The sequence below is a fragment of the Pan paniscus genome, chromosome X, assembly GCF_029289425.2.
Source record: "Pan paniscus chromosome X, NHGRI_mPanPan1-v2.0_pri, whole genome shotgun sequence".
Taxonomy (NCBI): Eukaryota; Metazoa; Chordata; class Mammalia; order Primates; family Hominidae; genus Pan; species Pan paniscus.
The window spans coordinates 20,493,805-20,507,500 of NC_073272.2; the positions used below are offsets into that span (position 1 = coordinate 20,493,805).

At 41.6% G+C, this 13,696-nt stretch overlaps 1 protein-coding gene across 7 annotated transcripts in view; it reads left to right on the top strand.

Moving 5' to 3' along the window:
* The window catches only part of PPEF1 (protein phosphatase with EF-hand domain 1), a 153,575-nt gene that overhangs the window by 21,961 nt on the left and 117,918 nt on the right, over positions 1–13,696 (top strand). For all 7 annotated transcript variants that reach the window (XM_055106115.2, XM_055106112.2, XM_055106111.2 and 4 more), the window contains 3 exons: positions 618–704; positions 3,084–3,186; positions 10,414–10,581. In XM_055106115.2, the coding sequence (XP_054962090.1) occupies positions 10,536–10,581 (46 nt within the window). In that variant the 5' untranslated portion in view covers positions 618–704; positions 3,084–3,186; positions 10,414–10,535. The remainder of the gene's footprint in view (positions 1–617; positions 705–3,083; positions 3,187–10,413; positions 10,582–13,696) is intronic.

The following is a 13,696-nucleotide window of genomic DNA, read 5'->3' on the forward strand; positions in this document are numbered from 1 at the left end:
AAGAAAGTACAGCAGTGGGGAAGTGAGAAAGGAAGGGAAGGCAATCAAGAGAGATTAAGTCCAGCCTGAAGAGGTGGAGAGGGCAGCCATTTTTTAATCTTAACATCCGGGCACCTTTCTCTATGTAATTGCAGCATTATCATTAGGAAAGAAGTTCATTTTGATTTCTAGTTCCCCTCTCCCATTTCACACCCTAGTTAAGTACAGTAGAATATGCATAGCTATGAGAACCCCCTCTTCCCACCTCTTTTCCTCTGGCTGATGCCTGGTCAGTCATCGGGTCTCGGCCCGTGCATCACTTCTAGGAAGCCTTCCGTCATCCCCCTTTCTGAGATAGGGCTCTTTCTCTGCGCCCCTGGAGTGTCTCGTACCTGTTGTATTAGATATTTTATCATACCATTTTGCTTTCATTTATTCATGTAATAGATATTTATTATGTGCCTGGCACTGTTTTAAGTACCTGGTATGTATATTTCAATATCCAATCATGTGTATTTTTTTTTCTCTGCCATTTGTGTCTCTGTCCCTCAGTAGCACCTGCTGCATAGGAGGTACTTGCCACATAGGAGGTTTAAAACTGTTAACATCACTCTGCCCATCATTTTTTCTTTTTTCAGGCTGGGAGAACACATCCCTGGTCAGCTGTAGGAAAGCCAGAGAGCATTTGAGAAGAGGCTGAAGCTTGAATTTTGCAAACACACAAGGTGCTGACTGAGGCAGTAGAGTGTAATGATTATAATAAGCAGGGGTTCTAGAGCCAAAGTGGCCGGGTTCAACTCCCAGTTCCACCCCTCATTTGCTGTTTGACTTTAGGCTACAATTCCTAATGGGTGAAGAGGGGTCATAATAGTATATACCTCAGAGGATGGTGTGTGGATTAAATAAGATTAACATATGTAAAATTTAAAAGTACCTAGAACGTGGTCAGTGCTCAATAGATATTATCATTATTGTGATTTATTCACTTACATCAGTGTTGGTTCATTTAACAATTGGAGGCTGACCATAAGACCCCTTTGGTGCTCACAGTAACATTTCAGTGTTCTTTCTACAACGGAAAAATACAATGAAGTTATTCATTCAAAGCAAATTCTGAGTTTTCAACAAATCACATAAAGGGCACAGCCAATCCAATTCGTGGTCCAGGGGCTGGCCATTAAAATAACAACCTAAATCATGAGTTTTTTTCCCTGCTTTCCTTTCTTTCTGTGGTTAAACAAATATTTGGTGAGTACCTCTTTTGCATTCAGTAATGAGTAGGTTTAAAACTGAGGATGTGGCCAGTCGCAGTGGCTCACACCTGTAATCCCAGCACTTTGGGAGGCCAAGGCGGATCACCTGAGGCCAGGAGTTTGACACTAGCATCGCCAACATGGTGAAACCTCGTCTGTACTAAAAATACAAAAATTAGCTGGGTGTGGTGGTGTACACCTGTAATCTCAGCTCCTCGGGAGGCTGAGGCAGGAGAATCGCTTAAGCCTGGCAGGCAGAGGTTGCAGTGAGCCCAGAATGCACCACTACACAGCCTGGGTGACAGAGTGAGACTCTGTCTCAAAAATAAGAAAACACACACACAACTGGGGATGCCAAGAGGAATGAAATAGATCCTTTCCCTTTAGGATTTCACATGTAAAAGGGCAAATTACAGCACACTTTGAGCACACTCTATAATTGGACGCACACATGGCTTTGAGAGCCAGAAGACAGAGTGACTAATTCCCCTTTGGTGATTCAGGAAAGGCTTCACACAGAGGAGGTGACATTGGAACAACTGTATCTAGACATAGCCATAATTTAATGGCTGAGGATTGAATAGGCATTTGGTTGGGAGAGCCAGCTGTATAGCTACATTGTCCACTATTTTTTTGGAGCCTGAGTAATTATGCTATCATTTACAATTTGTGTAGCAGCCTCATCAGGTCCTACTCTTGTCTTCCCCACCATGGAAACCTGAGTGGTCGTATTGCCTCATAATGAAGCCCTCTGGTGATGTTAATATACTAATAGGACAGAAGCCCAGAGCCACCTCGCCAGTTATTTTTCAAGTAACTCCATCCGATTAAATGGCAAACTAGGTAACCACTTTACTAGATCTCCTGTGGCTCTCAATTGCAGAAAGGAATCGAGCTAAAGAGCAGCTTGGGTGGGGTTATGAAATGTTTATGGCTGGAGTCCTGTAAATTTTAGCTGGCAAAGCCTAAGACCAGTAAGCTTGAAAACACGTATGCTGTGTCACCAGCTAGGAAGAGTTTGCCAGGGAAACTGCTGGCAGCGCGGCCGCGATCAGTATAAGACTCTGTGAACAAGACCACCACTAGATTGCCTCGAACATAGCAGAACTGTGGCTGCTGGCATCCATTACTGCCATGGGCACTTTGAATTTTCAAGTATGTCTTTCTCCTCCCCCAAACTCAGCAACATTACAGGCCAACTTTCCTTTCCCTTTCTGCTGATGAAGGGAGGTCATTCTCCCTTCACAGGTAGGTTCTCCAATAAGGAGCTACTGAACAGCTGCTGGAGTATAAACGTCTTATGACCCAGTGGCTGCTCCCTTAAACCCACACCTTTCTAGAACCAAGGAAGAATGTTTAGTTTTTCCACTTCTCTTAATTGTACCAGGTTAATGTAACGTTTTCTAAAAATTATCCTCAGTTTACCTAAAGAGTGCTTTTCTGCTCTTATTTACTGAAATTCTCTTTTCTATTTTGTATTGATGGCAGATTATGCACACAATAGCGTGGTCCTGCCCGTGCGGAGCCTGGTCCCTTTGGAAGCAGTCACGTGGCCGCTGACTTTGCAGCCCATTTCTTGAGTGCATCTCCAGGCCAGGAACAGAGCAGGGTTGGAGCAGAGAGCTGTGCTCACGGCCAGTGCATTGTCTCCCAGATTCGTGGCTCTGGGCTTGCCTTCCCGGCTGAAAGGCAAAGCAGCCTGGCCCTGTTCTAGTTATTTCTTTGTGTGTATATGTTTGTTTATTTATTTAAGCAAGAGCTCTCTCTGCAGAGTGGGGTGTGTGTGTGTGTGTGTGTGTGTTTGTGTGGGGTGCTTCAGAGAGGGCTGAAATTGTACCTCTTTTCTTTCAGCCCTCTGCATTTCCCCAGAGAGAAGGTTTTTTTCTCGTCTTCATTTCCTTTGAAACACCTGGGGTGAGGAAAAACCTCTACATTGGCCAAGCAGAAGAAACAGGTAATATGTTTGTTTATTCTTAGGCATTTGGGGCAAGCAGAAGTCTACATCATAAACATATATCGTGTGGCAATGGAACAGGCAATGTGTACTCCTTGGAGTATATCTTACTGCTTTGCAATTTCTCGGAATGATTGTTCTCAAAAATGCTGGTTGTAAATCAGTTGCCATCAGTTGAAGAAGATGTACAGATGACTTGGCAATCTGAAGGATTGTGGCCTATTTCAAATGAACTTGATATTTGGAAAATCTCCACAGTCACTTGGATTGAGAGCCAGAAAATGAGGGAAGGGGTCCTTTGAGAAACCCTTCTAGGTCCCCTCAGGGAGTATTCTCCAAACTCCACTGCACACCTTCATATTTAGAAATCTTCCTTTAGTTCCCTTGGCGTCTTGTCGTCTTAGAGGTTTCTAGCTATCTGTAAGAATGGAACCAGAATTCCTTACAGTGTTCAAAATTCTCTTTAGTGATTTAGTTCATATGCGAACTGATCAGATTGGATCCTGAAACCAAGGCATAGCCTTTTAGCGGGCAGACATTTTTGTTCTTTAATGATTAAACAGAGCGAGTCTTCAGTTCTGCCACTAATGAGCTACGCCAGGGAGTATGTTATTTGAGTCTCAGTTTTTTTCATCTGTAACATGGTGATGACGATACTACCTTGAAAGTTTGCTGTGACAGTGAACTGAAATAATAGAAATATAAAGCACCCGCTATGCTGGGTAAATAGTAGTCCCTTAATAAATAGTAGTGATTTTAGCTACTATTATGATTACTGGTATAGCATTCTTTCCGATCTTAGACCTCTCAAGGGAAAAGAACCCATTGCTTTGCGACTCTTAAATTATCCCAGAACCTGTAGGTACCCAAAGGGTTTAGTCTTTGGGAAGCCCCAGACAAAGCATTCTGAAGAAAGAGACTTGAACAAACACAGTGGGTTCCCACCCATGCATGGCCCCTCCTAACTCATCAGCTAAAAACAGTTGGTCTTTGTTCAAGCTAGTTTTTTCCCACCACTCAGTCCTCAGTACAAGTCAGTAAGATATGCATTATTATCACTGTTTTCTTATGAGGAAACTGAGGTACAGGGGAATTAATGACTAAGAATTCAAACTCCTGTTGTCTGACTTCTAAACCCAAGGCTCCACTGGGCCAGCATTAGGCAGTTAGGAACAGTAGTTCTTGAGATGCTTTACTTCAAAAGGGCCCCTTGCTAGGCTCTTTGGGAAATAGTGGTCAGCTCTTTCTGAGAGATTCACAATGTATGTTCATATATTAAAGGCTCTGAGAAGTCCTGCAGTAAAGAAACCTGTCCAGCTCTACATCCCCTGAACTTATTATGTAATGGTGGGACCTTTATTTTGGCCTTAGTCCTAGAATAATAAACCACATAGAACTATTCTTCCACAAACACACTTTGGAAAACCTGGCACCAGGCCACGCTGTTTCCTGATTACAATCATGTCTGATATACCAGCAGACACTTTCAAACACCTTCTGGTGGTCAGTATAGTTTCCTCCCTTTTCTTATCCTCTCATGTGGCGAGACCCAGGAAGAATCACCAGCTTGGTCTTACAGACCTCCCCTTACTCATTTAAGACCCCAGACATAAGTAATTGCTCCACTGTTCTACTGGAAAGGTAGTGATGGAAGGGAACTCTCTGGCACGGGCTGCCAGGGACTCCTCTGCCTCACCCTATGCCTCTTCATTATATTTAGGCCACAGACATCAGGCTATAAAACCTCTGTGGCAATGAATACCAAGCAGAATGCAATAGGGTGAGCCTGATGAGGCATCTGTTCCTCATGCTAGCACAATCTACGGGGGAAGAATTACACCTGCCTGCTTCACTCCCACTGTGGTGGTCGGGGGTGGGGGTAGAGGGTGTTGGTATCAGTTGAATGACTATGGGTTCCAGGTTTTCAGGACTAGAGCTAAAGCCAATTTCTTGCTAAAGCCAACATCTCTAGGAAAAGCTGAATTCTAGCCTAGGAAACTACGAAAGTGACATCTAGAATGCCAGAGAGGGTCGTGTCAGGGTGGCTGAGCCAAGGTGTGGAAGTTGGATAGAGATGAGCTTAGAAATCAGACCACCTTAAAAATGAACAAGAACAACTCGGGGAGGCTGGGCTAGTGGTTGGAGGGTGCTTGGTGGCGAACGTTAGTTTGTCCCCACGGCCTGTCTTTTGTACTTTCCTTGTATTTTCAGCATTGGAAGTGAAAGATTAGCATGAAAAAAATGGAAAATTATCAGTTCCACCCAGTCACCCCCAACACACACACAGTAAAAACCTTTTAGCGGAAGGCTTTCCTTTTGCAAATTATAAGTGAGTGCCAATGATGAGTCATTATTTCATGTTTACTCTTTAAAACCATCCTTGGTATATATTAGAAGGGACAGCAGCAATGGGCAAGTTTCAAGCTGTTTTTTTGCCAAGATCCACCCAGGGGCTCGTATTACCCACTAGGACATTCTTGGGCATTTGTGAACCCTGTGGAAGCCCCCCACCTCTTTGAGCCTGAGAACCCTTTTCAGGCCTCAGGGAATCACTTCTTCAGAGACTTCTTCAATGCACTTAAATGCTAACAGAGGGTGGGAAATGGAAGCAGCTTAGATTTTACCAAGTCATGGAAAATCCCCAATCATTTTTATCAGCTTTATGTCAGAGATGTCCTCAAAGGCTCACGCACTGCTTACAAACTCACTTCCCTCTCTCCTGGAAGTCTAGGTGGGGCAGTACATGGGAGGGGTAAGTGGCATCTTGCTTTAACCAGCTCATATTTTGGTGAGAATGAAAAAGAACTGACTTTTTTTGTAACCTATTACCTGAGAGAAAAACAGTTAAAAATAAACTGATAATAATTATTTAATAATGTAAAAATTATTATAGCCAATTTTTTCTAATGGATAATCAAAAAATTCTACAACAATCATCATGTCTTTCCATCATGATTTTAAAACTTTCTTTAAAAATTATGTATAAGTACTACCCCTTTCTGATTTAATAAAATGCTTTTGTGTAATTGAATAGCACCTACCTGTGCACAAAATGATGGATTAATAATGACTTTTAGCAACTAAATTTTTAAAGAACTCTGGCCTAGGAATATTGATTCCTTTGTTCATTCATTCATTCATTTAGCATTATCCAACATCTGCAATGTGAAAGGCACCATGTAGGTGCCAGAGATTCAAGGGCTACTTTGGAAGTTGCCCGTGGGGCTAATAGTCTAACAGAAATATACTCAAGTTTGATGCTTTTTAGTTCTTACTGAATCTTTTATATGCAATTGTGTTTGTTGTGGATTAACTGAGGGGTGACTGAAAACCAAATGCCTCTGGAGAGATATTGAGACAGTGCTTTTTTTTTTCTGGAAAAAGAAAATCGAAATTGAAATATATCAATCAGTCCAATCAGTGTTTATGGCCTACTAAATGCTCAATTCTTTTTTTTTCCCTGTTTTCTTTTTTAAATTAAAAAACATACCTTTTTTTTTTTTTTTTTTTTTTTAAGTCAGGATTTCACTCTGTCACCCAGGCTGGAGTGCAGTGGTGTGATCACGGCTCGCTGCATCCTTGACCTCCCAGCCTCAGGTGATCCTCCCACCTCAGCCTCCTGAGGAGCTGGGACTACAGATGTGCACCACCACGCCTGGCTAATTTTTTGTATTTTTTGGTAGAGTTGGGGTCTCCCTATGTTGCCCAGGCTGGTCTCGAACTCCTGGGCTCAAAGGATCCATCTGCCTCAGCCTCCCAAAGTGCTAGGATTATGAATGAGAGCCACTGTGCCCAGCCCCAATTCTTATGTCTTCATAAAAAGGAGTGGAAAAAATAGCATGAGGATGGAGCGAAGCCCAAGTGAGATTTGGATACTGTTGGAAAATAGTGTTTCTTCAACTGAGATATGGGGATTCCTTGCATCAAAGTTCCCGGCATGGTGCACTTTAAATGTGTATTCCAAGGCACTGGACTTTTGAATCTGAGCATTGTTAGTAAAGCCTGGGAATCTGCATCCCCTCACCCCCAATAAGTCTTGTGAGCACTCGAGTTGGAGAGCACTGATCTAGGCACCTGGAGAATGTCACCAGGACTAGATGAATTCCTAGATGAACAGTGCCCCAATTTCAAAAATGAGAAAAGAATATATGCTAGAAGCCACAGACTCATTGGCTTGATATGACCTCTGGAAAAATTCAGCTTGAAATAGATGGAGCCAAAGCATTTCTAGGAAAATGTGATCATCACTATGCAGCACCGTGGGTTTGCTAAAATACCGTCTCTATTACAGATTGTCAAACTTTGTTGTGTATTAGAATCTGGAAAACTGAAAAAAATCTTGATGCCTCATCCTCCACCCAGTACCAATTATGTCAAATTATCTGGGGGTGGGACTTGGGCATCAGTATTTTTTAAACCCCAAGAGATTCTGACTTAATGAGGTGCAGGCTGAGTACTGGGAGTTTGAAAAGCTCCCCAGGTGACACTCATATGCAACGAAGTATGACAAGCACAGGTCTATATGACATGGGACAAGTTGCTTAACTTCCTTGCACTTTGTGTAAATACTAGGTAATTTTAAAGGTCTCTCTCACCTTTAAACTTCTATGATTTTGTATTAAAAATGTTGCCAAATTGATTTCCTTCCTTTCTTCCTCCCCTGCCCTTCCTTCCTTTTCTCCTCCTCCTTCCCTCTCTCTTCTTTTGCTGGAATAAGCTGGAATGTCAAAGTATCAAAATATATACATATCATCATTTTATTAAAATATTTAGTAAAATTCTCCAGGATGTCTCACAGATAAATGAGAGTTATGATAGGTGAGTTTACCAGCTAACTGAACAAATCTGCTCAGTGAGTATGAAGGTAACGGATCTGTGGTGAACCTGGAGGATGGTTTGGAGTGGGATGCCACAGGGCTCATCCTGCCCTTGGATCTGAACTTGTTAATGTTCTTTAGCCATGATGTAGATAAGGAAGACACGAAAGAAATGCCTATCAAATTTGGAAATAGAGCCAAGCACGGTGGCTCATGCCTGTCATCCCAGCACTTTGGGAGGCTGAGGTGGGCACGTTGCTTGAGGCCAGGAGTTTGAGACCAACTTGGGCAACATGGTGAGACCCCATGTCTACAAAAAAGTACAAAAATTAGCTGGGCATGGTGGCGCATGCCTGTAGTTCCAGCTGCTCAGGAGGCTGAGGTAGGAGAATCACTTGAGCCCGGGAGGTGGAGGTTGCAGTGAGTCATGGTTGCGCCACTGCACTCCAGCCTGGGTGACAGAGCGAGACCTTGTCTCAAAAAATAAATAAAAATTTGGAAATAACCCAAAGTTTAGGAAGGCTAATTCATTCAATACATAAAATAATCAGGTTCACCTCTGGTCAGAAAATCTGTTTACTAAGCTTATTGTTATTTTCAAAACATTGCCATAGTTCAAATATTTTGCTTATTTTAGTTTTCCCTTTCTTCAGTCGAGTTGAAATTTTGAAGCTTTTGGTGTAGTACCAATGGAAAGATAGATATGTCAGTTGTTTGCTGACTTTGTGCCTGTCAAGAAATGCAAATAGGGCTGGGCAAGATGGCTCACACCTGTGATCCCAGCACTTTGGGAGGACAAGGTCGGAGGATCACTTGAGCCCAGGAGTTTGAGACCAGCCTCGGCAACATAGGGAGACCCTGTCTCTACAAAAAAATAAAATTAGCCGGGTGTCACGGCACATGCTTGGGAGGTTAAGGCTGCAGCGAGCCGTGATTGTGCCACTACACTCCATCCTGGGTGACAGAGTGAGACCCTGTCTGGAAAAAAAAAAAAAAAAAAAGGAATGCAAATATATTAGATCAGGTTGGTTTGGAGCATCACAAAATAAAGGAAACATCACCCTAAAAAGTGACGTGACAGTATACTATGGAAAGGAATTTTGTTGAAAACTCCCGTGAAGTGATTATGGGAGTCAGGGAGCTCATGAGAAGGACTATAGAACACAAGGTTAGACTCCAGAGGGGCCTCAGCAGTGCCCAGAGAGCTTGTTTAAAAGGGCACTCTTGGCCAGGCACGGTGGCTCATGCCTGTAATCCCAGCACTTTGGGAGGCCGAGGCAGGTGGATCACCTGAGGTCAGGAGTTTGAGACCATCCTGGCCAACACAGCAAAACCCCGTCTCTACTAAAAATACAAAAAATTAGCCAGGTGTGGTGGCGCATGCCTGTAGTCCCAGCTACTAGGGAGGCTGAGGCGGGAGGATCACCTGAGCCTGGGAGGTTGAGGCTGCAGTGAGCTGTGATCACACCACTGCACTCCAGCCTGGGTAATAGAGCGAGACTCCGTCTCAAAAAATAAAATAAATAAAAGGACACTCTCACAGATTACAATTCCTAAATTTGGGGGGAGGTTTCAAACCTCCTTTTTTTTTTTTTTGAGATGGAGTCTCGCTTTGTCGCCCAGGCTAGAGTACAGTGGTGCGATCTCAGCTCACTGCAACCTCCGCCTCCCGGGTTCAAGCGATTCTCCTGCCTCAGCCTCCTGAGTAGCTGGGATTACAGACATGTGCCACCATGCTTGGCTAATTTTTGTACTTTTAGTAGAGACGGGGTTTCACCATGTTGGCCAGGCTGGTCTCGAACTCCTGACCTCGTAATCCGCCCGCCTCGGCCTCCCAAAGTGCTGGGATTGCAGGCGTGAGCCACCGCGACCGGCTGCCTCCTTTTTTTTAAAAAACAAATGTTCCCAACTTATTCCGCGAAATACTGTCAAAGAACTCACTTTGAATTTCAGCATAGCTGTTAAATATGTTGTTTTTGTCTCATAGTCAACTTCCAATTTGTGTTTTTAAAAGCCTAGATAGGTTGAATTACTTTGAGCTGAAAACCAAAACAGTTAATTATGTCAGCTCCTCCACATCCCATTCCCCATATTTAAATTAGAAAATCGTACACTCTCATATTTCGATTTTTCTTTTCATTTTGAATGCTCTATTTTATACAGAGCTGGATGTGACCTAGACATGGAGAAACTCATTTATGTCTAGCAGAGAAGCAGCCTATAGCTGCTCTGTAGCTGCTGCTGTGTTTTGGAAAATAAGCCAGGATTAGATTATGTCTGATCACTTTCCACATCACGTGATGAACAGCGATTCAGAAGAAGCGTAAAATGAATCCTGCTGAGCAGCCCCTCAGCTACCATGTGGTTAACTGGCGGTTTCCTTCCCTCCCTCCTGTGTATTCCTCATTAGAATCTATGACTGAAGAGGATCGGCTAAGAGTGGTTCCTCGCAGCTTAAAGGGAGGCACTTTTCACACTCTGTCTTAAAATCAGAAGTTGAATTCATGAACACATATGATTTAGATAGAAGTCATGGGATGCAGCAGTTCTTCAACGAAAACCAGGAGATCTGACACATGTGAGTACTGGGAATGTGCCTGTGGTTATGAATGAAAAGGGGAAAATGAGCTGCCCTCACCCTCTTCTCCTTTCTCATTTACTCCCACGATGCTCAAGCTGCCCTGTGTGATTTGCACAAGGCATCGTTAGAGTAGCATAGGAAACTACATTTAGGAAGATGTAGCTTTGAATTTATGAAGTACCATAAAGTGTTGTCTTAGAGATATTTTATGTTTGATTTAATTTCATTCGATAATGTACCAATATAAAATCTCAATTTAAAACTCAGTGGCAGGGAACAAGAAAGGCAGTGTAATTTATATGTGTTTCTTCAATACTTTTATAAATAGCTATATCCCTACTTTTGTGACATTTAGTAGCATCATTGAATTTTTATTGGATTTTATAACTCAATGATCACATTATTTCTATATCTATTCAACACAGAACTTCATGAGATTTGCATCACGTTTTAAAAATAATCTAGGAGAATTGGGAGAATGCTAGATCATCTGTTTCCAAAAAAAAGGTGTATTGTTTCTAAATAGATGGCATGCCTTTCTGTACCCCCATATCATTAGAAGCTTAAATATTCACTTTGTTTATTTTGTACTGAGGTTCTTTCTCATGGCTATTGGCATCTAGTTGAAACAAACTTGAGCATTTAAGGGATAGAGTTTCCAACAAGCAAATTAAAATAAAAACAAGTAAATAAGCTGGGACAATTAATATGAGTAATTTGCTCTTAAACTCCACTTCTTTGATGTCTAGGTTATAGGTAATTCCCCCAACTTCTATTCCACATCTTGCCTTTGGAAGTTTATTCAGGCTTAAGGTGGAGGGTTTAGGATGCAGAGTGCGCTATACTAATTAGCGTGGGATGTTTTACTTTGGGAATCAAATGTTATTCTCCTACCCAGCTGACTTGTGCTGATGATGTAGGAAACTCATCTCTGAAAGTAGGAAGGGACATAGGAGGTGTACTGACTCTTTCAAATCTTTAAGCATGTCATGAAATAAATCTTTCAAAAGCTCCATCTGAACTCTACTGCTGTAGTAGACATTTATTAGCAGAGAGTAAAGAGAAATTATCTTTTTATATCTAGGATTACTCACAGTTCTTTAAATTTAGCCAAATTTCCTAGGTTAAAAAAAAAAAAAGCCAAGTCCAACTTGTAAAAACAAATCCTCTCTCTTTTTGAAATACTTTTCAACTTTTAAAACATTGCATGTAAGTGGAAATATTAGCTTAGATTTTTGGATTGCTTTTTCTTTCAAATACCTGTGATTTATTGAGGTGAAATTCAAGTAACATAAAATTAGCCATTGTCAAGTGAACAACTCAGCAGCAGTTGGTATGTTCACAGTGTCGTGCAACCACAACCCCTCTGTACTTCTGAGACATTTCCAACACTCCAAAGTAAAACCCCTTATCCATTAAGCACTTTCTCCTCTCAGCCCCTGGCAGCCACAAGTCTATATTCAGTCTCTATGGATTTATCTATTCTGGACATTTCATGTAAATGGAGTCATATATTATGTGACCTTTTGTGTCTGGCTTTGTCCATGTTGTAGCATGTATCAGTACTTTATTCCTTTTTATTGTGGAATAATATTTCATTGTATGAATATGCCACATTGTATTTATCCATTCATCAATTGATAGACATTTGGATTGTTTCAGCTTTGTTTTTTTTTTTTTTTTGAGACAGTCTTGCTCTGTCACCCAGGCTGGAGTGCAGTGGGGCGATCTCGGCTCGCTGCAACCTCCGCCTCCCAGGTTCAAGCGATTCTCCTGCCTCAGCCTCTGGAGTAGCTGGGATTACAGGCACACACCACCACACCTAGCTAATTTTTGTATTTTTGGTAGAGACAGGGTTTCACCATGTTGGCCAGGCTGGTCTCGAACTCCTGACCTCAGGTGATCTGCCCGCCTCGGCCTCCCAAAGCGCTAGGATTACAGGCGTGAGCCACTGTGCCCGACCTGTTTCAGCTTTTTGACTGTTATGAACAATGCTGCTGTGAACATATGTTTTCCGTTCTCTTGGGTATATACCTAGAAGTGGAATTGCTGGGTCATACGGTAGCTTTATGTTTAACATTTTGAGAAATTTCCAAGCTGTTTTCCCAAGTGACTGCACCATTCTACATTCCTACCAGCAGTGTATAAAGGTTTCAATTTCTCCACGTTTTCAGCGATAGTTGTTATTGTCTGTCCTTTTGATTTTAGTCATCCTAGTGGGTATGAAGTGGTATCACACCATGGTTTTCATTTGTATTTCAGTAGTGACTAATGACATTGAGCATCTTTTCATGTGTTTATTGGCTATTTGTATATCTGCTTTGGAGAAATGTCTATTCAGATCATTTACCCATTTTTAATTGAATTATTTATTTTTATATTGTTGTAAGATAAATTTATATATTCTAGATACAAGTTTCCTATCAAATATGTGACTTGCAAATATTTTCTCTCATTCGTTGAATTCTCTTCATACTTTCTTAATGGTGTTCTTTGAAGCACAAAAGTTTTTACTTTTGATGAAGTTCACTTTATTTTTTCTTTGGTTGCTTGTGATTTTGGTGTCATATCTAAGAATCCATTCCCGAGTCCAAAAAGATTTTTGCTCACGTCTTACTTTAAGAGTTTTGTAACAACTCAACAAGAAAAAAAAGATAACTCCATTAAAAAGTGGGCAAAGGTCATGAACAGACATTTTTTCAAAAGAAGGCATACAAATGGCTAACAAACACACGAAAAAAATGCTCAACATCACTAATCATCAGATAAATGCAAATTGAAACCATAATGAGATACCATCTTACATACCAGTCAGAATGGCTATTACTAAAAAGTCAAAAAATAAGAGATGTAGGCAAGGATGTAGGGAAAAGGGAATGTTTATCACTGCTGGTGGGAATGTAAATTAGTACAACCTCTGTGGAAAACATTATGGAGATTTCTCAAAGAACTAAAAATAGAGCTACCAAACTACCATTTCATCCAGCAATCCCACCACGGAGTCTACCCAAAGGAAGTCATTATATCAAATAGATATCTACACTCTTATGTTTACCGCAGCACTATTTACAATAGCAAAGATATGGAATCACCGTAAGTGTTTTTCAATGGA